The following is a 13,756-nucleotide window of genomic DNA, read 5'->3' as shown; positions in this document are numbered from 1 at the left end:
GATATCTACGAATTTGATAGAGTCGTGTTCGGTGTAAATTCATCACCATTCCAAGCACAGTATGTCTTACAGCAACGCGCAAGGGAAAATCTCAGCGCATTTCCATTAGCTGCTGAAAACCACTCTTTAACCAATGCAACACGAGAGCGGTTTCATCCTGAGAGAGACATCAAGATTGGCGAAATCGTCCTTATCATTATTCCGGAAACGACGACGGGAAACTGGCCACTAGGACGGATACTCGAGGTTTATCCAGAACAAGACGGTCGAGTGAAAGTCGTAAAAATTCAGGTTGGAAGCAGCACCATGACGAGATCGGTGACAAAGCTATGTCCGTTAGAACTGGACAATTAGAGATTAGAATATCGAAAAGAACATACAATTAATTTACGTATTCAATTTATTATTTAAAATTTTGTTTTACAACATTTATCAAAATGTACTGTATTTTGATGGAGGGGAAAATGGACATTAGATTTGAACGTTTAATTGGCACCAGCGGATTGGTTCCATGACGTGACGTCGATTTGTGACGTAACGTTAAAGACGTGACGTCGTTACTTAGTGATTTACTGGCTTGACACAAGGATTATATATATATATTGGATCGTTAATAAATGCTCATACCAAAAGCGGGTATTTGGCTTTAAATTGTTCCCACTATCGGGGAAATAGTAAATAACGGATTTCCCATTATCGGGGATAATTCTCAGTAAACAGCAAAATACGGAAATTCCCATTATCGGGGAAACTTCTTAACACCGACCTTTTTCATTAATCCCAAAGTGAACGTGGTATTTTATACATGTACGCACATGTACATACGTATGTGACATTTTTCATATAGGCGAGTGAGTCGTGTTCGAGTTCACTATAAGTAGCTCTGAATTAATTAATTTGTATTTGTTACAAATAGGAAGCGCCAAACGTCAAAGAAAATTTTGACGAATTACGACACAAATACGATTGTTGTGGACATGCGATTTATTATTCAAGACATAACACATTTCACAAAACTTACTCACAAAAAACAGCGTCATATTTTCAAGACATTTATATAAATACTGAAGTTACGTTTGAAATTACGAAAATGCAATTATTGAATTTTCAGACAGATGGATGGATATTTAATGGTTATATTTATCACAGTTTTATCTGACAAACAAACAAACAAACAACCATTTTAGCATTTAAAACATGGCTATAAGATATTTTGAACTACCCGAGAATATCACAAGAAAGTGATCGTCGCAACGACATGCATTAATTTTGTAATCATATTGTTAATCATAACCTTAATAAAACGATCGCGTCAATCACTTTTTGGTGTTACCGCACGTTTATAATAGACATTCACAGTGTGTCTTACATTATTTAATCGGACTTCAATAGCGCGTAAACGACTTTACACCTTTATGGTATGTTTAATCCGATTATCGATAATTGCGCGAGCGGAATGTGAGACACCGCACGCGCCGTACTGACTAGGTATTGTAATTTACACGCCTCGGGCATCTTGAGAATATTGACCGTCCGGTGTACTCAATGTATTTTACGTTGAAAATGACGAAATTAAAGGAGATATCCGTTCGGTTTCCGGTTTTGAGAGAGTTCGGTTTATTCAACATTTTTTAACAAAGAAATAGAAGGGAAATACGGGACTGGCCCGACCGTTCGGAATCGGGAGATTACCGGTATTCGGAGAGTCCGGTATTGGCAGAGTCTACTGTATAATTAAAAAAAACTACATACAGGGACCAACCTGTGTTGCTATAATCCTCTTTGTTCCTCTTGATTGCGAGAAAATTCCCGAATCCATCTTTTCCGATTTGATGTGGAAAGCCACCACTTACTGGCACTGCCATTACAGAACTGTAAACGAAACGTTACATACGTCACATACAAGACAAATAAAATCAACAAGCGTTGTCACGGGAAGTGAAATGAATGCACCCGAAGGTGGGTTTAGAGCTGGGCATATCCGTTTGTAGACCAGCAGCTGTAGCATTAATAAGATGTACATGCAAACTGTATCAACAATGTATTATATGACTAACAAAGTTGCGTCCCTTTGTATAGTAATACGCAGTTTACCAGTATTTACTGCATATATTCATGCCAGTAACTGACCACTTTCCTTCTTAAATCAGGGGTAAGGAGAGTATGTTTCTTAAACGGCATTTATGGCAATTTTCCACTCTTTCACACTGAAAGAAAATTATATCTTAACAACTAGCTTTGGAAACGGCCCTATCCATTATTTATTGTACTGTTAAAACTTCGTAGATGTCTTCAGGTGTTACCCAGTCATATTGTAACCTACCTTGATCCTAACTATTTGTATGTGTTTAATATTTGATTCTGCGATTGCACTTACATATGACATGTTTATTCCACATGTATAACGATGCTGTTTATTCCACATGTATAACGATGCTGTCTATTCCACATGTATAACGATGCTGTTTATTCCACATGTATAACGATGCTGTTTATATAATTGTTATGTTAATGCCTGTTTGAACTACTGGGCGCATGCATGCTTATTGTTTAAAATAAAGTTCTTCTTCACTAGTTGTGCGGCCGGGCGAGGATCGATATCATGTCCAGCGCTCTACCAAGTGAGCTTGTCGGTCCGCTTTTTGACTGATAAAGGTTTAAGACTGTTTGTATGTTTAACAACCCTGAAATTACCTATTAAGTAAAGAGAATTAGTCGTTTAAGTCCGCACTGCCACTGACGTATTATATCATTATATGAAGTAGCATTCGAATCAATCCAATACGTTTTGAGTAATGCTAAGCAAAAGAAAACGTAGCTATGCTCTGCACAATTAAAAAATCCATGGACAAAAAAACTATTTAATAAAGAGTTATGGTTTTTTGTTAGTGTTAACATTTGCTAATCAGTATTTATCAATACTAATGGTTTTATTTAAATCATTTCAATAGTTGGATTTATACTGACCCCAAGTTAATTAAAAAAGCGTATTGACACCGGAAATAGTTAGGCCATGAAATCTGCATTTTCTCTTTACGCCCATTTTCATTATTTGAAGCATCTTTTGTATCTCTTCAAAACATTATCACATACGTTCTGTACCTCACAAGAAACATGGCGGACGGATGGATGATGCGACCATTACATTCCTCTCTTTGGGGGAAAAATATTCATCATCATAATCAATCCCTTGACCGGTTTTGCCGTTTGGGGGAGAGAAATTCGCCTGGTATGTTGTGTGCTGCTGTGAGTAATTCATCCATGGGAAGGGATGTCAACTATTTTACATTGTCCATCCAGTTTTTTCTCTGACGGCCTCGACGTCTACCTCCCTCTAGAGTGCCCTGGAGAACAGTCTTGCACAGAGAGTTGTGCCTAATAACGTGTCCAAACCAAGCAAGCTTTCGTCGTTTGACGGTCGCCAGTAAGGGCTGTTTGGACAAACAACTTTTGCAGTCATATTCCGGACATACTCGTTAATCTTGTGCTCCGTGTAGGAGATGCGGAGCAGTTTTCGGAGACATTTATGTTCATCGTATATGGTGATGTCTGCACTGATGTTAGTCGTGCTGTTCACCATCATCTTGGACTTTGTTTGTGTGATCTTGAAGTTTACTGCTAACGCCACCCATGAAGTCAATGTCATCCGCGAATCTTAATTTGGAGATGGATCTTCCACCGATGGAGATAGAGGTGTGGTGGCCATGGTGAGTCTCCTGCATTATCTTCTCGATGAAAATGTTTAACAGGACAGAAGAGAGCAGACATCCCTGACGGACGCCCACTTGGAAAATATTATCACTGACTAAATCCAACGCTCGCAAAGCACATGATTGCTAAAGGTACGTAAAGTCAACATATATAGTAATACATAGGCACTGCACACATATCTGAATCTATAAGTGCGATTATGGCATAACAACTATACATGGCACGGTTCGTGCACATGTCAACTATAAATGGTGACCTCTCCTCCCCAGAAAACAGTGTCCATGAAAAAATATTTGTACTTTGAACATGATTTACCTTTGCTTTGACGAACGCGTGTTATATATAAAACTAGATCCGGTCGCGGGGATTAAAATCTGTTATAAATTATAGCCAGCATAATAAGTTATTGTCAGGTTTTTTTTAACATTAACATTTTAAAGACGAGCAAGGATGCATAGTTGCAACCCAATATATATATACTGAGTAATAACTACATTTTATACCCTGGGATCATTGGCTTTCATAATTTCGTTTTAAAGAAATCTGATCAGCGGGCTCTTGACTTATAAAACTACTCGAAAGTGAAGAAATCTCCGGTAGTCAGAAAATACGACGTTGACCTACCAATGCCCACAGTTAACAATTTTTACACAACGTGGGTTTATTATTTGAATTTTCATACTGATCCGGAATCAATAAAATCATGGAAATAAATACATGATTTTAAACGAGACAAATTAATTTGACAGTAGATAATAAATAGCAGACATTGTATTATATCTTTTCTCACAATTAACCGTTAAAGCACAGAACGGTTGACTGCACTCTAGGACTTTTGTCCATCAAAATAGAAACCTACGTGTTGCACGTGACAAGCCGATATAAATATATATATATATATATATATATATATATATATATATATATATGTGTGTGTATGCCATCCTTTTTGTTTAGAGGGGGGAATACAAATAAAAAGGTGACACCAAATATAACATAATAAAGACATTACACAATGATTTAACCTATTTGGTTTATTGTTAATGCCGGGTGCTGTATAGTATTACGTTACTTAATTGTTCAAGTTGTCGAATTTAGTTTATTAGTATAACCTGGCACGGTAATCTGTGTAGTAAAGCATAACCCCATCAACCTCCATCTTGAAGATGATTGTCCCATTAGCAACCGTGATATTTTGTCTGTTTGAGCCATCAAAGTTTACTCTCTCGATTCTGCCAGCAAACCTATTAGGCCAGTAAATGACATTCCCTGCAAAGATATGGTAATTCGCGTGTTCGAACATCTATGTAAATACATGAATTCTGAAATCCAGAAACATTATCAGGGGATAATTTCATATTACCACCGTCTAGTTTTGTAAGGAATAATACTTGTTGCACAACACTAAACATATGAATGATTAAATTCGGTGAAAACGCCTAGAAACGGCCGCTGCAAAGAATTGGGGATTTAAGACGATTTGAAAGCTATCCAAACCTCACCACAAGCCCAAAACAATCACGAAACACACACCTATCGTAGTGCTTCTACACTTGCTGTAGTTCTTCTACGGAAGTATGCGGGAGTAGTAAATAATATGCCATATCTTGAGTGTATACTGAATATAATTTAATTTTCTACAACACAGCTTATTTAAGTAAGTTCTTTTGATAAACACAAATGATCGTAGTTTATTATTTTATTTAGGATATTTGTAAATGCGACGTTTTTCTCTTACTGCTTGTATCCAAAGCTATTTCGTCGTAACATGTAATGTTGCTAAGGATTATTCTCCTGTTTGACCCGTCGTAATCAGCCACTTCAATTTTGTTAGAGTTGTCACACCAATACAGTTTTCTAGAAAAGAAATTCTTCACATTTTCAGCTGTGTGCATGTTTGAAACATGACCCTTTTTATTTTATTTTTTTCAAAAACAAAGCAAAATCTCGTAATTATGTTGTCCTTTGTAACCTGTTAAATGTTTTAGCTCCAACACGAGTTTTTTTACATATTCTGACATACTGTATTTTGTGAAATTTCCCCAACGAAAAATAGGCATTACACTTAAGTGATAATTTTGTGTTTATGTTTAAAAAAAACGTTTTTCAAGTGTGATTTAAATAAGTATTTTCCATTTGGACTCAGCAAATGGGCTATCTCTATACATTGACTATCATCAGAATGCTCCATACGATAGATAGCACGTATAATGTCGTATGATCTTGACTTGATACACCAAACGCATGATCCTTCTATGGAATAAAGCCATATACGACGCGTTGTGAACCATCACCAAGCTCTATGCAGAAATATTGATGAAACATAGGCTACAAACGGTAATTTGTATTTGTGCATTTTTACATAGTATCCAAACCAATGTCAAAGACAAATAACACAATATCATTATTCGATATTGAAAATGAATTTACAATTTACAGTCAGACAACAGTCAAACTACGGGTGCTCATGGTCAAAATATACCAGAATAAAAATCGAATCGAACGTCATAGCATACCACGTTTTGACAACGTGTCAGAACTGTTGAATTTGATTCAAAATTTACATCTCACAGGGGATTAATAGTCGTGACGTGATACTCCCTGCTTTGCGCTTTTTGACGGTGTATAAATTTCTACACATCAATCAAACGCGAAGAAACAGAAACAACACTCCACGAGACATCTAGTGTATATTGGCCCCATAAGGGTTGTAAATGGTAAACAAGGGGTCCATAAAAAACATCAAAGAACTCATAGTAAAACTGAATTAAAATAACTAAATATTCAACAGTTATTATATCCCGTAGCAGTTCATAACATGCGAAGAACGTAGTAATTGTCCAAGAAGCCGCAATGGCAATGCTACTCTAACAAATCAGAACGACGCTGACGGTGAGTCCAGTTTTTTAAATACATAACAAAGTTCCATATAACGGCCACCGGAAAAACTTTGCGAAACCGAAATTTCGCAAACTTAAGTACCCTTTTTCTTGAAGGTTTGCTTATTTGTGATAAAGTATAAGATAAAAGTCTAACTTGTGATTAATAATTGGTTATTTTTGCTTGTTAAATGCGTTTTCTTCACTATGAACTTTATTTGCAAAGTTGGGGTTCCCATGGGATTTTTGTAATATCCCATGGGATTTTTCATTATCCCATGGGAATTTTGGTTTCTCCCATGGGATTTTTCTCCAGCTTTTTTTATGGGAGAAAAAATCCCATGGGATTTTCAAAAACATAAAACACGTTCGTTTGTGCTTAGTTATCGATTTTAAGCATTGTTAAAGCATTTGTGCTTATTTTCGTTCAATTTACTTTGATAGAAAAAAAATCCCATTTTTTTATGGGAAAAAAAAATCCCATGGGATTTTTTTCTGATTTTTAGAGATTTATTCATGTAACCTTCAGAAACACTACCTTTTAACAAATGATGAGCATTTCTCGCGATTTCAACGCGTTATATCGTGTTTTAAAATAATAAAAAAATCCCATGGGATTTTTTGTCCCATGGGATTTTTTTGTCCCATGGGATTTTTTTTCCCATGGGATTTTTTTTTATCCCATGGGATTTTTTTTAAGGTATAAGTTTCTAAAAGCTATATAATAATAATAATAATAATAATAATAATAATAATAATAATAATAATAATAATAATAATAATAATAATAATAATAATAATCGTGCTCAATATGATGAATTTGTACTTTTAAGCGACTAACATTTTTATTCGAGCCGATCGTCGAGTCCGAATGGTGAGTATAAGAGCAATTTACCAGTACAAATAAATCTCACTTGTGAAGAGAACGCTACCGTACTATAAAATAATCTTGATAATAAGTCATATCATTTCTCGACAGAAAATGAAAACAGTATCCATATTGATGTCAGCAATGTCCCCTGCTATGATAAATATTGACAAAATGAAAAACCTTGACAATAATTTCGTGTCGAATACGCATTAGATTATAGCAATCAAATTCATATAAGCATTGATAAGATAATTTGCGAAAATGGGTCTTATGTCAAATACGGCAAGCGTAGCTCCATTCCATAATGTCCGAGATTAAGTCACGTCAAGTTTCGTGGTCGAATTATAGCATAATAATCATTTTCACATTACGCGAATCATATGAGTTTCCCTACATATATTGTGTTAAAATTTATGTTACACTAATGTGCGATGATTAAAAGGGGATTTCGGTAATTCTACATTCTCCCGCTTAGTACCGAAATCCCCATATTTACGCCTTAAAGGGTCAATATGTCATCGGTATGAATGGTTTTTGACTTCACATGAATGTTAAGGTGCAAAAAAATGATATTAATTTTAATTATTAAGCACTCTTGACAGCATTAAGTTGCCTCTCAGTGGGGATTTCGGTAATTCTACACTAGAACTTAAACGCGCGCCGGTACCGAAATCCTGCTGTACAAACCTTCAAGTGTCAACAAAATTATTATAGTGTTTTTTTCATTAGCAACCAGTGACATGTATTATCTTCCATTCGGTTACTTCTTTTGGAAAATAATTAGCGGGGATTTCGATACTGCTACATTCGTACGCCCAGAGCCGAAATCACCCATGTTTACGCCAATCACCCATATTACGCCTTAAAGGGTCTATATGTCATTATGTTTGGGTTTTGGCTTTGCATTAATGTTGATTTGTACACAATCATATTAGTGTTAATCATTTAAACACTCTTATCAGAATATTTTTTCCATTATTAAATAGTTTATTAATGTGAAAAATGTGTAAACGAATGTAAAAAAGGTAAAATGTACATTTAAAACATTGGTTACACAAAAGTATATGTAAATATAACATGACATAGTAATAATAAGTCTTCAGAAAGTATTTTCCAAACAAATCTGATGAAACAAATGATATCGTACTACCTTATTTACAATATGCTATACACTTTTGCAATTTAGTTATCAATGTTTAATCAAAGCATAAATCAGGATAATATGTTGCCTCTTAGCGGGGATTTCGGTAATTCTTAACAAGCACATAAACCCGCGCCGGTACCGAAATCCCCGCTGTACAAACCTTCAAGTGTAAAAAAATACTGATTTAGGTTTAAATAAAGGGAACAATAGTATTTTTGGCCACCAAAAAGCACTTCCGCGTCAACAAAATTGAAATTATGTCAGAAACCCAGCTTTTCATTGTATATATTGCAATACACCATCGGCCGCCGAGAGCGGAATACTGCGCTTGGCCGCTAAACAATGTGGATTGCGTCAAATTAAATGTCAATTTTCGATTTTATTACAAAAATAAACACTGCCTATTTATAAATATGTCAAGCACGTACACTTAACAAAAAAATCGATATATCTTTATGTAATGTAGAAAAGTAAAGCGCTTTATATATAACAATGTTTTATAATGTCTCTCTGGTTGAGAAAAAAAACTAAACAAAACCATGTAGAACATATATGTTTTCATAATTTAAAAAAAATATTTAATGATGCACGTGATGTTTTATAATTGATATAAGTTCACGTGTCATTGAACGAGTTAAGGGAGAGATGCGAATTAAATTACACATAATTAAAAAATGATACTATACTGTCAGCTTGATTTATAAATTGTGTTCCATCGCGCCAATATATTCATTGTTTCATGAAATTGTGTATAAAAGCAAAACGATTGAAATTATGTCAGAAATCCTGCTTTTCACATGAAATGATCTATAACACTTTATTTATTCCAATCAGGTAATTAATAATAATAGGGGAAGTCTATACTGTGTATTAGAAACTTGTTGTGGTGATCCCTATCTTATCCGCTCAATACACATCCACCTGGCTACTGTACAGAAAAAATTAGATTTACTTCCAAAATAACTGATTTCATTAATTGCTAACTTGTTGTCTACATTTTAAATTAACAACGATAATGGATCAACATCACCGTTGCACAATTATTAAGTTCACAGTAATCTGTACTTTAAATAGATAGCCTAATTAAAGACGGTGCTAATAAAGAACAAAGCGTGAATGTGGATATTAAGAAATTAGATCCTTTTTTGCATGACACTGGCAGTATATCATTTTATCTTATATAAATAAGCCACATTTAAGACATGGATAAAATTAAAATAAGACACATTTGCATCTTTCATTTCTTGAAAAAAAAATAAGCACGCAGTCACATATAAATAAGATACATTGAAGACACAGAAAAAAATAAATAAGACACATTTGCATCTTTCACTAAATTTTCTTAAAAAAACATGTGAAACTGAAGAAAAACATTTATTACTGACACATTATTCTAAAAGTCGACTGACAACTTAAGTTCAAAGAGGGATTTACAATTAAATAAGATCCATTTTCGCATGATGCTGGTTGTAGAGCAAGCAATACATTTCTTACTGACACATTATTTTAAAAGTCGACAGGCAACATAAATTCAAAGAGGGAACCACAATTAAATAATATCAATTTTCGCATGATACTGGTTGTATAGCAAGTAGTCACATATTAATTACAGCTTGCATTAGTTGCATTAATTTCGTTAAGTGCGCGTGCTTCTGAACGTTGCGTTAAGCGAGAGTGTTGTCATTTTGTTAGTTTTATATTTTGGTATTATGTATGATTATTGCTTGTTTTGAATTTGAAATAAACGCTTTCTGGCAAATAAGCATCGTCTTAATTTTAATACAAATAATGAACATTTGACATACAAAATGCCCAATAACATACCGGCAATAACATTATATATATGTTAATTTCTGTGCATGTTTATACCGAAATTATAGCCGACATCGGCAGTTAGGGAAATTTAGTGACACACTTTAACACATCAAACATGCATGATAGTTCTTTTTTCATATGATATTCCCCTGGTTGCTTACCGGTGTATTGGTGCAGTTGATAACCCCGCCGGGACTACAGTAGGGTGCTAATACACACGTGTATCGTGTTCAATACAATCGTCTTAATTTTAATACAAATAATGAACATTTGACATACAAAATGTCCAATAACATATCGGCATTAACATTATATATATGTTAATTTCTTTGCATGTTTATACCGAAATTATAGCCGACATCGGCAGTTAGGGAAATTTTGTGACACACTTTAACAAATCAAACATGCATGATAGTTCTTTTTACATATGATATTCCCCTGGTTGCTTACCGGTGTATTGGTGCAGTTGATAACCCCGCCGGGACTACAGTAGGGTGCTAATACACACGTGTATCGTGTTCAATACCCGATCCATGCTACAACGTGTAAGAACGGGAATTTCAGTAATTCTACCTTTTTAAGCTTGCGCACCTCTAATGGGCACATATCAAAATATAATTTAATTAATTATTTTCCTAATCAGCATCATTTCACTAAACTACATGCAAATTTGTAGGTAGCTTTCCATGCTTAAAAAAAATAAACCGATTTTTTCAAAACCACCCTCACGCTCGGCTTTTGTCCAGTTTATTTTCACCCCTGGGGTATATAAAAGTTCCATAATTCATTCAAATTTCCAAATATGGGCATGCAGTTGGTGTGTACATATGCAGTAAAGGTGTTTAAAGTTTAAACAAGATGAAATAAGTATTCTTTTACAGACATTTATTTTTTACAAATTTTAATCTATGGAATAGCGCCATGAAATGTAAGTGATTTCAGCCAAGTAAAAATTGGGTCGGTTAAAAACAAAGTGTCATAAAATTCAAAATAGTATCATTTAAGTTATATTTTAAATTAAGTTTTTATAGAAACACTATATACAGCAAAAATACCAAAAAATAGACAGATTTATAGTTTACTTTTTGAAATAAAAATAAAAATGCCACATGCATCATTCGTATTTTCAGCAGTAAATTAATCAATTTAGCCATAACGTTGTTTTAATTTTAAAATTGAAGGATGTGCATACAATTTTCAACATATTTAACAATAAACATAGCTTATGTGCTATATTAAATCAAATTACGTTAGAAAAGAAATAAAACGCGTCGCAAAAAGTATGCGATGTCGGCAGGAATCGAACCTGCGCGGGAAAATCCCAAAAGATTTCAATTTCATCGCCTTACCCACTCGGCCACGACAACTTTACATCTGTGTAACCTTAAATTAGATATATATAAGTAAACAGGTAAAAAGGCTCGCTCGATCTTTGCAAAAATCGCGAAATCGTATTTTTCAGATGATAATTGGATCAAAGTCAATATTTATAGTGAAAATAATGTAATCTAAATGAATAAGTTAAACATATATCAAAATTCGAAGTTTGAAAAAAATAAAATGCATCTCTCGGAAATAAGCGATCATTGAAGATCGACAATGGCTTATGTATGAAGTGAAAGGACAGTTGAAAGTTTCCATTTTGCACGTTAATGATTCTGATAATATGGTGACAAAGGCAGCAGTCCTATGCAGTATTGTGTTTGACCGGAGAGTAGCGTGATCTGTGTCGGTGTTGGGCGCTCTGAGGGCGCAATCCGGCTACATAGGTACATAGAAACCTCTTGTGGCTATAGTCCATGGATCGGGTTCGGCAGACAGGGAACATGTAAATTTTTATATGTATGTTTTATATCTTAATTACCTAAACGTATATTTATCCTGGTTACTTATTTACTGAGGTATGAGTTAGTCGCAATGATTGTAGATACGTTGTACTATATTTAGTAAGTATTTGGAGGACGAGTGGCACGGGCACGCGCTTTATTATCACTTATGCAAGGAACGCGTTTTGTTTATATACGTATTTTTGATATTCCGATAGGCTTAAGGGAGGTAACTTATTCAAGTAAAACGCGATATTTTTTGCAATGCCTTTTTATAACTCTTGTTTAATTAATTACATACGAATATACAGCTAAATTTAAGATGATTTTTACCAGAAAAAAATTTCGGAGAAAGATATATTGAGATTTTTATATTCCATAGAATGCGAGTCTCCATATATATTTTCTATTGCAGGGGAGGTAATTAAAAAATTTTAAAGTCTCCGAATTGGTCTTTGTTGTATCTATTTACGTTTATTTTCAAGCTTATGGCGATTAAAAAATTAATTATTATTAGTATATGCTCACATGGATATTGGTACGGATATATCGTGTTCATATAACTGTTACTACATCCATTTCATTCATCATTCAGGTCGGGCTACACAAATCTCGTGTAGGACCTGTAAACAAACTCTCATACACACACTCTTCACTCATCGTGGCGCTCTCGCATGTCTGAGGCGATATATAAGATCGATGTCATATATAATACTGTATTCGCTGGTATTTTCGGTTGATATGTTTGATTGCTTAGGACGCAATGAATATAGTGTATTTATATTTAATCGAAGTGAGCTCATTGTTGTTTCTGGCGGTATTCAATTTCTGGTAATAGTTTCGCGATTAAAGACGTCGGTTCTCGGTTAGGTGTGGAATGTTCTTATTTGTTAATGTGCCAAGTGCTTAAAGGCGGTTTATCGCACTTTATTAGTCGGCGTTTCAAGAAAATGGGTAATAAATGCAAATCAGTAGGTGCTTAGAAGACTTAAGTACGGCAAGAACCACAACTCACTCTGCTAGGAACGATTACCACTGCCTGTCTGCAGCAGACGACAAATGATTCTGCTCTAGCAGAGAATGTATATACCAGCTTGTAAACGCCATTGGCCAGTCTAGTGTTTATCATTAAAATATGCACATATTGGCTGCTTTCATGGAAAACGAGGCTTAATGCACGTCAAATAAGATTAGCCTGTGCACAATGATAAGCATATGCAATGCGAACAAGCTAATCAAGGACGACAACAGCGAACAACTAAAGTGCCTTCAGCGCTTTGATTTATAATATACATTATGTCCTATGTTATATGGCGTATAGCTACTAATATATGTGTGTATAAAATATGTTAACCGTCTTTATTTTTTAAATAAATGAAATCATACTGAAACTCTACGAATTGAGGATTTACATGTTTTTATGAGCTGTCAAAGATTATTACAAACAACAATTATTATCTTTTTTAATGCAGACACTTTAAAAGACTGTGGGTGCGGACCCAGGATCCTG

General features: G+C 34.5%; 1 protein-coding gene across 5 annotated transcripts in view; it reads right to left on the bottom strand.

Annotated features, from left to right (window-relative positions):
* The window catches only part of LOC127863884 (low-density lipoprotein receptor-related protein 1B-like), a 47,429-nt gene that overhangs the window by 15,970 nt on the left and 17,703 nt on the right, over positions 1-13,756 (bottom strand). For all 5 annotated transcript variants that reach the window (XM_052403571.1, XM_052403570.1, XM_052403572.1 and 2 more), the window contains exons 3-5: positions 5,450-5,568; positions 4,824-4,980; positions 1,763-1,872 (exon numbers count right to left, since the gene is read on the bottom strand). In XM_052403571.1, coding sequence (XP_052259531.1) covers positions 1,763-1,872; positions 4,824-4,980; positions 5,450-5,568 — 386 coding nt within the window. The remainder of the gene's footprint in view (positions 1-1,762; positions 1,873-4,823; positions 4,981-5,449; positions 5,569-13,756) is intronic.

The sequence above is a fragment of the Dreissena polymorpha genome, unplaced genomic scaffold (assembly GCF_020536995.1).
Source record: "Dreissena polymorpha isolate Duluth1 unplaced genomic scaffold, UMN_Dpol_1.0 chrUn054, whole genome shotgun sequence".
Lineage (NCBI taxonomy): Eukaryota > Metazoa > Mollusca > Bivalvia > Myida > Dreissenidae > Dreissena > Dreissena polymorpha.
The sequence above is the reverse complement of the archived record's forward strand: the minus strand, read 5'-3'. Positions and strand labels throughout refer to the sequence as shown.